General features: G+C 42.2%; 1 protein-coding gene across 5 annotated transcripts in view; it reads right to left on the bottom strand.

The window, feature by feature from the left end:
- oxnad1 (oxidoreductase NAD-binding domain containing 1) overlaps window positions 1-16,650 on the bottom strand; it is a 40,367-nt gene that overhangs the window by 21,686 nt on the left and 2,031 nt on the right. For 2 of the 5 annotated variants that reach the window (XR_011349493.1, XM_069912876.1), the window contains exon 2: window positions 5,122-5,188. The exons of 1 other annotated variant lie outside the window; for it this stretch is intronic. Coding sequence is in view for 2 of the 4 variants with exons in the window: in XM_069912876.1 (XP_069768977.1) it covers window positions 5,122-5,188 (67 nt within the window). In the remaining 2 variants the exon portion in view is untranslated. The remainder of the gene's footprint in view (window positions 1-5,121; window positions 5,189-16,650) is intronic. 2 more of the 5 variants (XM_069912891.1, XM_069912886.1) reach the window with 1 other exon arrangement.

The following is a 16,650-nucleotide window of genomic DNA, read 5'->3' as shown; positions in this document are numbered from 1 at the left end:
CACACATGCTATTAGGCTCTTGAACCTCCCTGTATTATACCAACTCTAACCATAAACTACCACAGAACCACCAAAATATTTTTCTGCACCATTGAAAGTTTGCCTTTTTTCTTTGCACTAAATGCAACAGTGAATATTTATCTATCATTTGATACTCAAGTCTTCTTCTATCTTGTATTTATGGTCATTTAAATCATTACCAGTACAGTTGGTGTATCTCATATACCCATTTGGCTGTAGCAAGAAAGATGGCCGGTGTATTGTGAAAGTCAACCCACACTGTAATAAACAGCAGAACCAATAAACCTTACAACAGTTTCCTTTATTCAGCCTTGTTAATGCTAGCAGGAGTGATAGGCACAAAGAAAGAGTTCAGTAACTCGTTGTCTACACTGATTCCTACTCAAAGCATACAGTGTACATCCTATTTTTAAACACCTTAAAACAGGGGTCTGCATGAGACCCTAAAAGTTTCACACAGCTGGCTACCCGTTTTTACAACAAAGTGTTCCCTTGTGGTGTCTGCAGATGGCTGGGAAATGTCAGGGTGTCCTTATTCTTGGTTTATTTACTTTTAGTACATTCTTTGTGATGTTAGTTACTATGTCACTACAGCACAGGGGAGGTCATGTTAGAAGACAATTAGATTCCCACCATGTTACAAGGCAACTATTGTATTTTCTCACTTAATTCTTTTTTTTTTCCAATCTTTTTATTATTATTATAATTTATAAACACATACAGTTCAAAGAGATATTTAAAAAATACATAGTAAGTAATGAATTAATACAGAGATATTAAACAATAATATTACAGAATAAAAATATATCATAAAAAAAAAATTTTGATCAGTTTAGGGTGTGAACTATCTCTAAAAAAAAGATATAATTAATAACAATATATGAAAAAAGAGAAAAAAAAACCCCAAAAAAGAAAAAACAAATCTGAATTTAAAAAAACAAAAAAAAACTTAAAAAAAAACCTACAGATATAGCTAAACCACGCCGATCACTCCGATCTCATCTTACAGCCCAATTATCATACATAATCATAGAAAGAAAACAGAGCCAGATCAACTCACCACAAATGAAAATATTGAATAAATGGTCGCCAGGTTAACTCAAACTTAGAAGGGGATTCATAGACAGAGTTTCTAAATTTAAACATAGTATAGTTTGGGTAAACCATTGGAAAACAGTGGGAGGATTTACCTCTTTCCAATTTAATAGTATAGATCTTCTAGCCATTAGTGTAAGAAAAGCAATCATACGATCCGCAGGAAGAGATAAATAAGTCAAATCTATCATAGGTAATCCAAAAATTGCAGTAATGGGATGTGGTTGTAAATCAATATTCAAAACAGTAGATATAATGGAAAAAAATTCCTTCCAATAATTCTGTAAAGAGGGACAGGACCAAAACATATGTGTAAGGGAAGCTATTTCCAATTGACATTTATCACATATAGGATCGATATGAGAATAAAAGCGATGGAGTTTATCTTTAGACATATGAGCTCTATGAACAACTTTAAACTGTATTAGTGAATGTTTTGCACATAGAGAAGAAGAGTTTACCAGGCGCAGCATTTTATTCCAATTTTCATTAGAAATATGAAGGTTGAGTTCTCTTTCCCAATCATTTTTAAACTTTTCAAAAGTCCCAGAATTTATTTTTGTAATTATATTATATAATTTAGATATCACACCTTTTGGAGGGAGCACCTAATTCATTAACCCATTATTAAGCATGTTCATTTTTCCCCAAATAATTATAACGCCTTAAAAGTGGTATTTTTGTGTAAACCATTAGATTTAATTCAAAGCAAAAAAAAATGCTGGAGGAACTCAGCAGTTTGGTCAGCATCTATGGATACAAAGGATTAGTCAACTTCACTTGGTCTTTTAAGGACACCATCCATTTCTCTCAATTTCTGTGTCTCCACTCCCCTACATTATTTCCTTCATCACCATCCAGGGAAGGCAAAGATTCACTGGCATCTCCTTCAAGCTCATCAACTGCATTTGGTACTCCCAAAGTGGCCTTCTCTACATCTGCAATATCAAGTGTAGGCTAGATGCCCAGTTTCCAGAGTACCTCCAATTTGCCTAAAGGCCATATTAACGTCCCATTTGTATGCCATTAGAACTCCCTTCACCACACAGAACGGTCTATCCTCAGCCCTCTCAATATCCAGGGTGAGACCAAATGCAAAAGAACTATACCTTGCATCCTGCATGGGTAGTTCATACCCAATGGCATTTAAAAAAAAAATAGATTTAGAACACAATAGAAGGCAATCGGCCCATGAAACCTGTGCTGCTAAGTTATAATGAGCCTACCAACCCAGTAAGTTTTAGAAGGTCGGAGGAAACCAGAGCACCTGGAAAAAAAAAGATAGGCCCTGGGGAGAACATACAAATTCCTTAGCATCGGATCTGCATCCAGGACACTGGCGCTGTAATGGTATTAAGCTAACTGTGTCGCCCCAACACTGAATTTCAATGTGAACATGGTATTTTCCAACTAGCGCTAACCTGAAAGCCCAGTGATCATTTCTTTCTCCTGATCTACCCTGGCCTTTCTCATCTCCACTTGCTTTCTTCTACCCTCCTTGTCCCTCCACCTGTCTGTCTCACTTCTTTATGCTGGCAACCTACCCAAAATGTTGACTCTTCCTTTGCCTTCATAAATGCTGTTTGGCCCACTGAGTTTCTCCAGCAGTTTTTAAAAAAAAAAGTCTAGATTATAGCAATTGCACTCTCAGATTTCATTCAGTGTAATCTTACAGAATACAACAAGGCAAACTCAGAAGCTACAAGAGTACAAATAAATCAAACATTACCATTTTATACCTTCAGACCAGATTTTTAAAAAAAGACAATCAGTTGACAAATCTATTAAACAAATACAAGTCTCCTTGTTTGTTCAAGTATGTACTCATAATCCTTTATTTTGAATAATAGTACAGGAACCAGTTAATGGGACAATTAATAAACAGCTAGTTGAATTGAACAGTTTTACAATCACCAAGTCCCCCCACTATAAACACCTTGGATACACAGAAAATGCTGGGGACACTCAGGTGGTCAGGCAGCATCTGTGTAAAAAGAAAACATTTTAACATTTCATGCCAAGGACCTTTCAACAGAACTGAAATGTTGACTTTTTTTTCCCCATGGACAGTGCCTGATCTGTTGAGTGTTATCAACATTTTTCATTCTGGTTTCAGACTTTCAGCAGCTAACTTTTTCTTTTGATTTTCATAAACACCTTGGAGATCAATCACCAAAAATTCAACTGGACTAGCCACATAAATAGTGATGAAAAGGAGACAAATATGAGAAATGAATTAGGACTAGGCCCCTCATGCCAGGCCCACCATTCAATAACATCAGCTCTGCATTCCTGTGTACCACTGGCAAAAAGAAACATTCTTTTTCTTCTCAACTTCATAGGACAGAAACTTAGCTTGTCCATTAAGACAACATCCATTCCTGGTGCATGGTAAACCTTCTTTGATCTGCTTCCAAGACTTTTGCATCCTTACTCCGAGCTCAATTTTTATGCTATGTTTTTACTTCCAAGACTGTTGCTTAAAGGCTTTGTAAAGCAAACATTTGCCAGTATCCAACCACTTGACCTAGACTCCGAATTAAATCCTTGAACCTTTCTTTCTCCAATCTTTAATCAAGTCAAACGTCACATTTCCACAGCTCCCTTTTCTCTGGTCCACCATGAAGGCAATTCCTTCAGACTTTCAAAGACCCATAACCATGCTAATCTTGGATACACAGTACGTTAAACTCCTATAGAAAGAGAAGCAGAGTTGACTTGGAGTCCAAGAACCTTTTTTTTTTAAATAGAGGCACCTGACTCAAATATTGCTTGGACTTCTGGTTTAATTTCAGCATTTCCAGCACCTGCCTTTCTTGGGTTTCCTGTTGTTTACATATGTTTAATTAATTCTGTTGTCTATTTAAAAATCACTACATACAAGATCTACTCCATTGCTTTTTGAGCACCAACATGCTATCATGATTTTTAATAACCAGGGATGAGGAATGGGAGTCAAGTCCAGCAATAAATCTGATCTTGCCTTCAATTCTTCAGTCTCTGTCGCATCTACACCAAGGATGAGGGACGTCCATGCCAGATCATTAGAGATGTTCTCCTTCAAACAATGTGGCTGTCCCACTACCACCAATAACTCAGCACTCACCCACATATCCTCCATTACCTGCACATCTGCCCTGGCCCCCTCCACCCCCCACGCACAAAGACAGGATTCCTCTTGTCCTCTCCTACCATCCCATCAGTCTCTGCATCCAACATATCCTCCTCCACCATTACTGATATTTACTACGTGATGCCATCACTAGACACATTCTTCTCTGCCTTCCATAGGGACCAATTTCTCATTGACTCCCTCGTGTACTGCTCCCTCTCCAACAATCATCCCCTTGGGACCTACCCCTGTTACCACAGGAGATGCTCCACTTGCAACCACAGCTCTTCCCTCACCACCATTTGGGGCCCCAAACGTCCTTCCAAGTGAAGCAACATTTCACGTGAATCTGCATCCGATGTTCCTGTCATGGTCTCCTCTGCATTGGAGAGGCTGGAGATTGCCTCATTGAGAACCTCAGCTCTATCCGCTGTAATAGCATGGATCTCCCAGTGGTCACCCATTTCAATTCTCCATCCCATTCCCTTGCTGACTTGTCTGTCCATGGTCTCGTGCACTGCCAGACTGAGACCACCAATAAATTGGAGGAACAACACCTCATTTTCTGACGGGGCACCTTTCAACCAGATGGCATTAATATTGACTTCTCTTGCTTTCATTAACCCCCCCACCCCCTTCCCCTATCTGTATCACCATTCCGTCTCCTTTACAAATGATAAATTCTTACCTCCTCCCTTATCATATCCAATTAACACCCTTTGTTGTTCTAGATTCCTCCCCCAGTGTTTGGATTCTGAGACTTTGAAATTTCCTGATTCTGCCTTGAAGAAGGCTTCAGGTGTAAAAAATCAGCATATATCTTTGTCTCCTATAGACATTGAAAAGACTGGCCAAGTTTCTCCAGCCTTTTTGTGTTTTTAGACAATACCAACCTCTTGGCGGAAGTTGTTGACTGTTCTTTCCAGATGATTTGCTTTACTTCTTGATGATACATTTCTGCTGAAGGCAAATGCATGCAGTAACTTATACTGAACAGTGTATTAAGTTTTTAAAAAAAATATTCATCTCAAGTCTAACAATATAATTATTGCAAATTAACCTATTATTGTGGGCAAATAATGACAGCTAAATCTGGTAGTATGAATGGAATGGTTAATTTGTCACATTGTTATGGACCATGGACTGACCTTCTGGACTGTAATTTCTACTGAGAACTGTTTAAATCAGTGCTGGTTTGCCAAGACCAGGCTGGCAGGTAAGAAGAGACAGAGACAGACAGACAGGGAGACAGACAGACAGGGAGACAGACAGACAGGGAGACAGACAGACAGGGAGACAGACAGACAGGGAGACAGACAGACAGGGAGACAGACAGACAGGGAGACAGACAGACAGGGAGACAGACAGACAGGGAGACAGACAGACAGGGAGACAGACAGACAGGGAGACAGACAGACAGGGAGACAGACAGACAGGGAGACAGACAGACAGGGAGACAGACAGACAGGGAGACAGACAGACAGGGAGACAGACAGACAGGGAGACAGACAGACAGGGAGACAGACAGACAGGGAGACAGACAGACAGGGAGACAGACAGACAGGGAGACAGACAGACAGGGAGACAGACAGACAGGGAGACAGACAGACAGGGAGACAGACAGACAGGGAGACAGACAGACAGGGAGACAGACAGACAGGGAGACAGACAGACAGGGAGACAGACAGACAGGGAGACAGACAGACAGGGAGACAGACAGACAGGGAGACAGACAGACAGGGAGACAGACAGACAGGGAGACAGACAGACAGGGAGACAGACAGACAGGGAGACAGACAGACAGGGAGACAGACAGACAGGGAGACAGACAGACAGGGAGACAGACAGACAGGGAGACAGACAGACAGGGAGACAGACAGACAGGGAGACAGACAGACAGGGAGACAGACAGACAGGGAGACAGACAGACAGGGAGACAGACAGACAGGGAGACAGACAGACAGGGAGACAGACAGACAGGGAGACAGACAGACAGGGAGACAGACAGACAGGGAGACAGACAGACAGGGAGACAGACAGACAGGGAGACAGACAGACAGGGAGACAGACAGACAGGGAGACAGACAGACAGGGAGACAGACAGACAGGGAGACAGACAGACAGGGAGACAGACAGACAGGGAGACAGACAGACAGGGAGACAGACAGACAGGGAGACAGACAGACAGGGAGACAGACAGACAGGGAGACAGACAGACAGGGAGACAGACAGACAGGGAGACAGACAGACAGGGAGACAGACAGACAGGGAGACAGACAGACAGGGAGACAGACAGACAGGGAGACAGACAGACAGGGAGACAGACAGACAGGGAGACAGACAGACAGGGAGACAGACAGACAGGGAGACAGACAGACAGGGAGACAGACAGACAGGGAGACAGACAGACAGGGAGACAGACAGACAGGGAGACAGACAGACAGGGAGACAGACAGACAGGGAGACAGACAGACAGGGAGACAGACAGATGCTCCTTTCACACTTGCAAGTGATCCCACGAATTAACCGTCAATCGGCCTTTAAAGTGTCTAGTGTGAAAGCAAAATCAGCTTAATGCTGGCGTCAGATGACATCATCTCGCCGGGGATTGATGGCCTCCATCCCTAGTACAATCCCCAGCATCTGCAGATGCCAGCGTTGTAATCATGCAAGTGTGAAATGGGTAATTACATTGTAATATTGAAATGACCCAAGGTTTTGCACAAGTGCAGGAACATGAAGGAAGATTAAAATGAAAGTATAAACTTTGCCATGGGAAAGTCACTGTGGGAGGGGGAAGAGAGAAAGAGAGAGAGGAAATAAATAGAAATAGCGGAGAATTTTTAAACAGCTTGGGAAAATTGGTAAGTGGTATAGCGCACAATTTATAAAGACCATGGGGGAAAAAGCAATGATGGACCTGACTTCCCAGAATGCCATGAGGCAGAGAAACCTCTCTATGAATGCTCCAGGCATGCAGCCAGGCATGCAAACATTTCTCTGTCTCATGGCATTCTGGGAGGGCAGGTCCCCATCGCTCCCCACCCCCCCCCCACCATACCAATTTTTCCATGCTGTTTAAATTGTGTACTATAGCGCTACCAACTTTCCCATTCAGTTTAAAAATTGTCTGCTATTGCTATTTATTGCTGGCACTTTCCCACAGACCCTTTAAAAGGTTTATATAGGTCGGCACAACAACAGGGTCTGAAGGGCTCATACTGTGCTGTAGATAAAGCTTAATTATGTTATAATTAGGCATGATTAATGTTGCTAATAATACATTGATCAGGATTTAGGGCAGGTCCATCATCACTCGATGCCTCATGACATCATCGGTAGAAGGTAGAACAGTCCTAACCCTGGGGATGGCTGTGAAAGCATTCAGTGTTCCAGTTAAGAGTGGTCAAGTGTGAAAAGCCAAACCCCTATTCCTATCCCAGGACACTGAATGGCCAATTTAATGGATGCGTGTGAAAGGGGCAAGAAAGAGAGACACACACAGAGAAAGAGAGAGGCAGGAAGGGAGAGAGAGAGAGAGAGAGAGAGAGAGAGAGAGAGAGAGAGAGAGAGAGAGAGAGAGAGAGAGAGAGAGAGAGAGAGAGAGAGGGGCACACACACACACAGACTCCACTGGCTGAAACAGACGATAGAGAGTTCGATGGAGAAGCCAGAAAGATACGCAGAGATCCCACTTTGTGCTAAGAGCTGTTCTAGCTGAATTCAAGTGTGAAAAAAACGTAACTTTGAGTCTGCAGCTGAAGAAGGAAATTGTGAAGAAGCTATGTTAAAGGCATAGGCTTCATATGTGAGGTAGTTAAAACAAACCAACCATGAAGAACCAAGAAAGTCCATCATGAAGAAACCTGCAAAGAATCCCCAAGTTTATTCCCAAGAAACATCAACATTCATATTTTTGTTATCAGTTGAAGAAATTAATTTGGACATTGAACTTTGAGAGTAAATTCTGTGGACTGGGGCAGCCAGCAGGGAAGTGCGGGGCTGGGGCAGCCAGCGGGGGACTACGGGGCTTATGCACACACACAAAATCCCGCTAAATTTAAAAGGTGAGAGCTTTCATAAGTCAGGATTCTCGGCAACGACCGCCCCAGCCCCGCACTCCCCCACCGGGGGGCTTCAGGCAACGGGGAGGCGAGCTGTCGGACTGCTGCCCCTGCCCAGACTCAGGAGCCAGCGTTTGCTCTGTGACCCTTCTCCCCGCTTCAGACCTTTCAGATGGCAGAACACTTCCTTCAGTGCTGCCACCTGAACTCTCTTCGCAAATACTTACAGCCTGCTCCGGAACCGCATTCTCCAGGCGATTCCACCTGAAAGCGGCTACTGTCCCCTAGTTCTAGAGATAGATCTTGATATTTCAAAAGTCGTCACTTTCAACACTCCTTTCTTCTCATATTTTAAAGAAACTTGTGACATTGCAGCAGGTTGTTCAGCCTACTGTAAATATGCAAGCCAATAAAATGTTGTTTAGGTCAACTATTTTCTCCCTGTTAACCAATTCTCAATCTACACTAGTATCTTACCCCCAGTTCCACAACCATATCAGCCCTCACGTTGGGATCTCATCAAAAGCCTTCCAAATACACTACATCCACTTGTCTACTTTACCAGAAAGACTCTCAAAGTCCAACAGATTATTCAAAAAGAAATCTCCTCTCAGTCACATTGATTTTACTCAGAATTTTTAAATAGTGGCTTAAAATTGTACATTTTGCACAAAATTCTAGCATTTTTGCAACCACCAATGTCAGGCAAACAGATATTTAAAAAAAACATTCATCTTTTCTTAAATAGTGGAGTCATAATTGCCACTCTCCATCTTCAACATTCAAAACTCCCCTATTGTCATGTAACAGTACAGATGTAGCGGCCTGCTCTGCGGGCCAACACAGGAAATGGCCGTCGAACATGGGAATTGAGCAAGTAGCAAGCAGAATGGGAGACCCACTCCCATAGACCGCACCAACAGCAGCCGAATCGACCAATCGCCATCAGCGGATTGCAGGGGGTCCAATCCAGGCCTGCGGATCCAAGGCGGCCAACTGGCAGCCAGCTCCGCTCATGTCATGCCCCATGGTGACGCGACCTGCTGCTTATAAAAGGCAGAGCTGCATCTTAATAAACTCAGTGTTGACTACACTCCCCTTCATGTGAGTCTTCTTTCTTGTTGTAACCTCGAGCTATAACCACTTCATACCTTGAGGTATAACTGTAGTTACCCACTACACAGAACATGTAACATTACATGAAATTGCCTTTTGCCTGCCATATGGCAAAGAGTCACCATTAATGCCACCCAGCACCCCTACAGCACAAGAGAAAGAGAAGCAATTCCCTTCAGAGACAAAGTGTCCGTGGATTCATCTCCAGCACTTTCATAGCCTCTGCAGCTGCACAAACTCCTGTTCAATCCATCAGCAAACTTGAGTTCCAGATCCAAACCTCCGATACAATCAGGAAGCCTTTAGTTCCCAAGGCCCTTCAGGAACCTTTCTTGATCTCAGCACTCTCTCGAATCCCGATTCCAATACCTGGTCCCTATGAGCCAGTCTCTTCCCCACAGACACCGTGGGTCCTCCAACCGCAAGTAGCCTGCAGACTGCGTCAATCCTTCAACCACTGAGCCCCTAGCTGATGCACTGCCATGTTCACCCCTGTAGAATCATCTCCTCTGCTTCCCCTTCTCAATTGGGGATGGAGGAAAATGTTCTCCCAGTTTATGGTACCTTGCACCAGTCTGCTGCTCCCCCAGAATTTGCAACCTCTTGTGGTTGCTGCTGAGCACAGGTGCCACCATCTTGGGCAAAGACCCAAACAGTTAAAAACACCACCGGTTCCTTAAACAGGCCATTTAATGCCTGTGCAGAGCTGTCAGCATTAGGGTCAGGTTGTTGAACCCTTCAGGCAGCACTACATCTCCACTCTCTTGGGGTTCACACCAGCATTAGCACTGCTGTTACAGCAGCTTTGGCAGTGCCATCATTTTTTAAAAATAGTAATAAGTTCCTATAAGAATCATTACAAAATCTGATAAAATTTCATTGTCGTACATATTGTACAATGTACGTGTACCCAAAACACCTGAGAAAGGGTCCCAGGTGCGTAAGCATCACTTTAATTTCTATAGATGCTGTGCAACCTGCTCAGTTTCTCCAGCACATTTCTCTATTGCACTTGACCCTAACATCTGCAGACTTTCTTGTTTAACTTCCTGAAATTCTTGCTTGGTTTAGCCAAGTAGGTACTTCTAAATAAAAGCTACAAGAGGAAACTAATTGAAATAAATTAAAAGAGAAAATAAATGTATAAGATTATGAATATCGATAGTAATCCTCAAGCAAAGAATGTGATACAATGCTGCAAGTCAATGATTAGTGCACCAATGGGAGGTTTATGAGCCTGATAGCATTTGGAAATAAAATATTCTTGGACCCAAGTGCTAGTTTCCACGATTCTGAACCTTTTGGCCAAATGTATCAGTGAGAAGAGGTTGTGACCTGAATGATGGGAGTTCTTTATGATGTTGACTGCCTACTTGAGGCAGTGCCTCATGTGAATGTCTGCAATGTATAGGAGGTTTGAGACTGAGATGGAGACAAGTATGTTTCCTACCTTGTGCATCCTTCTACATTACCAGGTATCGCCAAACCAGGCTGTGATGTAACTCGTCACCACACTTTTTGCAGTGCATCTGCACACGTTTGGAGCATCTAATGCAGGGGTGTCAAACTCAAATTCACGGAGGGCTAAAATTAAAAACTTGGACTAAGTCGGGGGCCGAACTAAATATTTATTGAAAATTTTCAACAAAATCTGCATGTTTTCTCTTCTTTCAACATATGTAATGTTAAACTTTAGGATATAACTTTAGGAGGAAAATGTTACAGGTCAGGAGTAGGTAGCTCAAGTTCACCCTTTGCTTGACCTGACGGAAACATATTTGGTCCCTGTGGAGATGTAGTCAGCATTCACAGGCTGTGTCCATTTTGGCCTGCATCAGGAATCAGCATTTCCTGCTTACTCCTCAGGCTCTAGGCCTCTATTCACCCTCGACCCACCATCCCTCTACCTGATCAGTCCTTTACCCAACCTCTACTCACCCCTCACTCCACTCGCTCTGCCTCTACCCACCCCATCCTATACATGCCCCTCTACTGCCTCTCCCCTCAACCTGTTCCTCCCTCTACCCATCTCTCACCCTCTAATCACCCCTCCCCTACTCGCCCTGCCCCTCCCCTTTTACCTCTTCCCTATCCACCCCTCCTTCTACTCATCCCTCCCTCTAACTGCCCCTCGCACCACCATAACTTCCCCTGCCCATTACTCCTCACCTACACCCTCTGCCCACCCCTGCTTACCCACCCACTCATGCCCAGCGTGCTGCCAATCAGCCTTTGCGGACACCCACCATCTCTCTCTTCACGTGCAGGGCCGAACCAGCCGTCCCTGGGGTCCGCGCGGGTGCAAGCGCTGAAGGCCGTGGCTACCAGGAGAAGTGCGTTCGCGCTGTGGAAGGGCCGTCCGGTGCCAGTCGCGCGGGGCTTGCGCTGCCCGGGGGCCGTGCGCAGCCTGCCATGCCCGTCGTGCCGACAGGAAATCACAGGACATCGACAGACTTCTCGTGTTACAATTTCTCGTGTTACAATGGGGAAGGATGTGCAATGAAGGGGGAGGATGGTGGGGGTGACATTACCAAAAAACAGCATCGGCTCTCGTTGCAGGGCGGGCCACCTCTAATACATTTTTGAAATGATCTTGCGGGCCAAATTGGCCAGAGTTTGACATGTGTGATCTAATGAGATGTCAAATCTTCTTAGATGCCTTAGAAGATTAGAGGGGGATGGGGTGGGGAAGTGGTCAATGAAGAAGTCAAAGATTCATTTGCAGAGAGTAGGAAGTCCTTTTGCTTGGTTACAAGTTTTGCTGGTATGGTGGTGTTGAACACTGAGCTGTAGTCAATGGACAACAACCTAATGAAGGTGTTCTGTGGTCTCTGATCGAGACAGAGAGGAAGATCAGCAATATGGCATTTGCCATTGATCAGTTGTGATGACAGGTAAACTGGAGTGGCTCCAGATCCTTCCTGAGAGAGGATCTGATTTGTTCCATAACCAACTCTCAAAGCACTTCCTCAAGGTAATACATCAGTGCCACCAACCAAAAGTAATTGAGGGATGTCCCTTGCAATTCTTTGGCACCAGATTCCTGGCACTGGAATGGTGCATCTTTTGAAGCAGTTGGGGACCTCTGACCACTGTAGTGAGAGGTTAAAACTGTCTGCAAAAACTCCAGATTCCAAAATCTATGGAAGTTTGGAAGCAAATAACCAGAATACCCCTTTCTAAACTCTGGGGTCCATCAGTTTTTAATTTATTAACTTCTCTAAGTAATTCTTCAGTAATATAGTGAAACTCATGTTATCCAAAATTAAAGCAACTGGCAGCCTCCAGCAAAAAAAATTGCAGAAAATAAAAAGTTAAAAAATACTGAAGTTAAAAATTGACAAGTCTTGCTGTTAGTTTGTCAATCATGCAACACACAATCTCAAACAACTGGAAAATTCACTTACCCAGCATCTACCAATCCAATAGGTACCAGATACCAGGGGTTTCGCTGTATTAATTTATTTCACAATCTCATTTTGACCAGAGCCTTAATACTTGAGTATTTCTGGGATTTTTTTCTCCCTCTATTTCTTTTTGTTCAGCATTACAAATTCTTTGACCTACATTTTCACTCTTATTTTTTCTCTTTTACTTAACTATTGAAGTTTTTACAATCTTGTTTCCCTCTCATTTACTCTAATATTCTACCATTAGTTTATCAGTTCCTTGGTCATCCTTTGCAAAATTCCAAAATATTGTCCAAATCCACACAAGGCATCACCTCATATCTTCATTTGTTTATATTGAAAGCCCTCATTTCAAATAAGGCTACATACTATTTCAAAGGGTCCTCTTGACAACAGGATTACTAAGTCACTAATTGTGTCAGGACAACAATCTCTCCCTCAATGTCAACAAAACAAAGGAGCTGGGTTATCAGCTTCAGGAAGCAGGTGGGACACAGCCTCAGTCTGCATTAACAGTGCCAGGATGAAAATGGTAGAGAGCTTTATATTTCTGACATACACATCATCAACATACTGTTCTGGTCCAACCACCTTGATGCAAATGGCCAAGAAAGTGCATCACTTCCTTACAAATCTATAGAAGTGTGCTATGTCCCAAATGTCTCTTACCAATTTCTAATCGTGCTCCATAGAAATTATCCTGTGCAGTTTAGCTTGCTACATGAATTCTTCTGGCCAAGACTGCACAAAATTGCAGAGGTTGAAGTTACGCATGGGTTGACTTGCCGGAATACCACTCAAAACAATGTTTTTCCACTATATCATAGTAGACCTGATTAAAAACAATTCAATTTACTGCACAGTTATAATACTTAAATTGCCTGTTCCCAACTGGTTCCTCAATATACTGACCAATAAATCTATTTCATAAATCTTCCAGGAATTCACATCAACATTGAGAACAGAAGCTTTTAATATGTTATGGCCAATTTACCACAGGGATCAACTACACTAGGTTCCCATTAGTTCCCCTGATATTTTAAAAAAAATAAATATCTACCCTTTCTTTATCCAAAATCAGATTATCCAAAATCTTCAGTTATCTGAAATTTTTTTTGTACTTGGAAGTGACGTCTGTTTGGCTCCAAAAATCTTTTCAGATAATGGAAGATTTCAGAAAAATCAGAAATTCTCATTTATCAAAATTTTTTGAAAACTGAAATGACACAAATTGTGCCTCTGAGAATTTTCAGATAAATGAGGATATCCAAAATGATCATAAATCCTCAGTTATCCAAAATATTTTTGGAGCCAAACTGACGTCACAAGTTGAAAAAATATTGGAATTTTAGAAAAAATTTCCGAGTAGAATTTTGAGTTTTTTGGTGTTGGATTTATCTTATTTTGTTCAGGTTGCTTTTTGGTGAAATTTAAACATTATTTCATGCTTTAAAAGCCTTCCATTGCTGTTGTTTAAACACTGTTACAAGTGATTTGCTATGGCCCCTGGCTGTTTTTAAAAAAATGAACAATTATCCAAAAATATTGTTTATCTGAAATAGGCCTGGTTCCGAACCATTTCAGATCATTGGAGTTGTACTGTACTTACATGGTAGTCTTCACAACTCTCAAGAGAATTCCTGAGATTTACAACTTTTACATTGTTAGTAATAATTTAAGTCCTCCATCATTTCTGACTATCCTTTTCACTAGACAGTTTCTTAATTACACAATTCTGAGACCCAAAAGCAACTTGTACCAATATTTTCTGCTCTCTGCTCCTTCTCAGTTCCACTTTAATTTTTATTCCATACCATGATCTTCTGAACCTTCTTAGTTTCTGTACTGACATTATCCCTAATTAACCATACTTCACTTTCTTTCTGTTTTTGCTTGACTTTCCACAAAATGTTAAATATACTTAGTTCCCAGTTTATTGACAGCAATACTGCATACCAACTTCGAACTATTCATTCCAAAATTCATCCAACTTGATTCACGACAATAGCCCTAACAGTGCCCATATTTTTATCACGAGGTCTCAAGAAAGGAACTTGAACTCACAACCTTCTGACTCAAATAAGTGTTCTGCAATTGAGACAATGAATCTAGCTTTGATGAAAAAAAATCTACCAAGAGTAAAACCAAACACACAAGGCTGTAGATGCTAAAAAGTTTCTGCTAAAGGAAATCTGTGGGTGAAATAGCATCAGAGGGAGAAAAAGAATGGTCTATGTTTTGGGTTCGAACCCTTCATCAAGGCTGAGAGCACAGAGAGGAGATAGCCAATATAACAAGTTTAGGGTGAGAGGGATTGCTCAGAGATCAGCAGGGAATATTTCTCTTAGCCATCTTACTTCTGCACTTCCAGTCTTGAAGGGTTCCAATCCAAAATATTGAGCTTTATTTTTCCTCCAACTGATAAAGATTGACTGCCAAGTTCGTCTAGCAAGTAATTTCACCCCCCTTCAAAGTCCTGCATCTGTCGTCTGTCTCCAGTAAAGGATTGGTGAACCAGAGAGGGATGAAGGAGATGGGGGCAATTGATTAGTAGGTGTCAAAGTGAGAGAGGCAAGAGGTAGGTCAGGTGAAAGAAGACAGCCAGAACGCTGCAGCACAGAAAACAGGTCATACTACCCTTCTTGTCTGTGCTGACCATCATTCCGCTAGTCCCACTGACCTGCTCCCATTCCATAATCCATCAGACCTCCCATTCATTTAACAAATCTATTCTTAAAACTTAAGACCAAGCTTGCATTCACCACATCAGATGGGAGCTCATTCCACACACCCACCAAGCTCTGAGCGAAGAACTTTCCCCACAATGTTCCCCCTAAACCTTTCCCCTTTCAGCTTAAAATTATGACCTCTCGTATTTATCTCCCCAATCCAAATGGAAAAAGCCTACTCACATCCATTCTGTGTATACCTCTCATAATCTTGTAAACCTCTATCAAATCTCCCCTCATTCTTCTATACTCCAAGGAATAATGTCCTGTTTAACCTTTCACTGTAACTCAACTCCTGAAGATCCAGCAACATCTAGTAAATCTTCTCTGCACTCTTTTAATCTTATTGATATCCTTCCTATAGTTAGCTGACAAGAACTACACACAATATTCCAAATATGGCCTCACCAATGTCTTTAACATAACATCCCAACTCCTGTACTCAATACTTTGTTTCATAAAGGCTAAGATGTCAAAATCTTACTTTACAACCTTATTCACCTGTGATGTCACCTTAAGGAAATTGTGTATCTGTATTCCCAGATCTCTCTGCTCCTCTGCACTGCTCAGTGCCCTACCATTTACTGTGTATGTCCTACCTTGGTTTGCCCTTCCAAAATGCAACTCCATCTGTCATTTTTTGGCCCACTCTCCCAGTTGGACCAGATCCTTCTGCAGCTTCAAAAATCTTCCTCGCTGTCCACAACACCTCTGATCTTTGTGTTATCAGCAAAATTTCTGATCTAATTTACCACATTATCATCCATATCACTGATAGAGACACAAACAACAATGGTCCCACACAAATCCTGGAGGCACACCACTAATCACAAGCCATCAGACTGAGAAGCAACCATCTACTACCACTCTGTTTTCTCCCACACAGTCAATTTCGAATCCAGGTTACAACTTTTAAGGCTTTACTAAAGACAAGTCGACAATATCCACATCCTTTCCTTCATCTACTTTCTTGGTAACCTCCTCGAAAAACTCCACAAGATTTGATAAACACAACCTGCCATGCACAAAGCTATGCTGACTGTCCTTAATCAACCCATGGCTGTCAAATACCTATATATCCTATCTCTCAGAACTCATTTGAA

The sequence above is a fragment of the Narcine bancroftii genome, chromosome 1 (assembly GCF_036971445.1).
Source record: "Narcine bancroftii isolate sNarBan1 chromosome 1, sNarBan1.hap1, whole genome shotgun sequence".
NCBI lineage: Eukaryota > Metazoa > Chordata > Chondrichthyes > Torpediniformes > Narcinidae > Narcine > Narcine bancroftii.
Note: the sequence above shows the minus strand (reverse complement) of the source record. Positions and strands in the feature narration are given on the sequence as shown.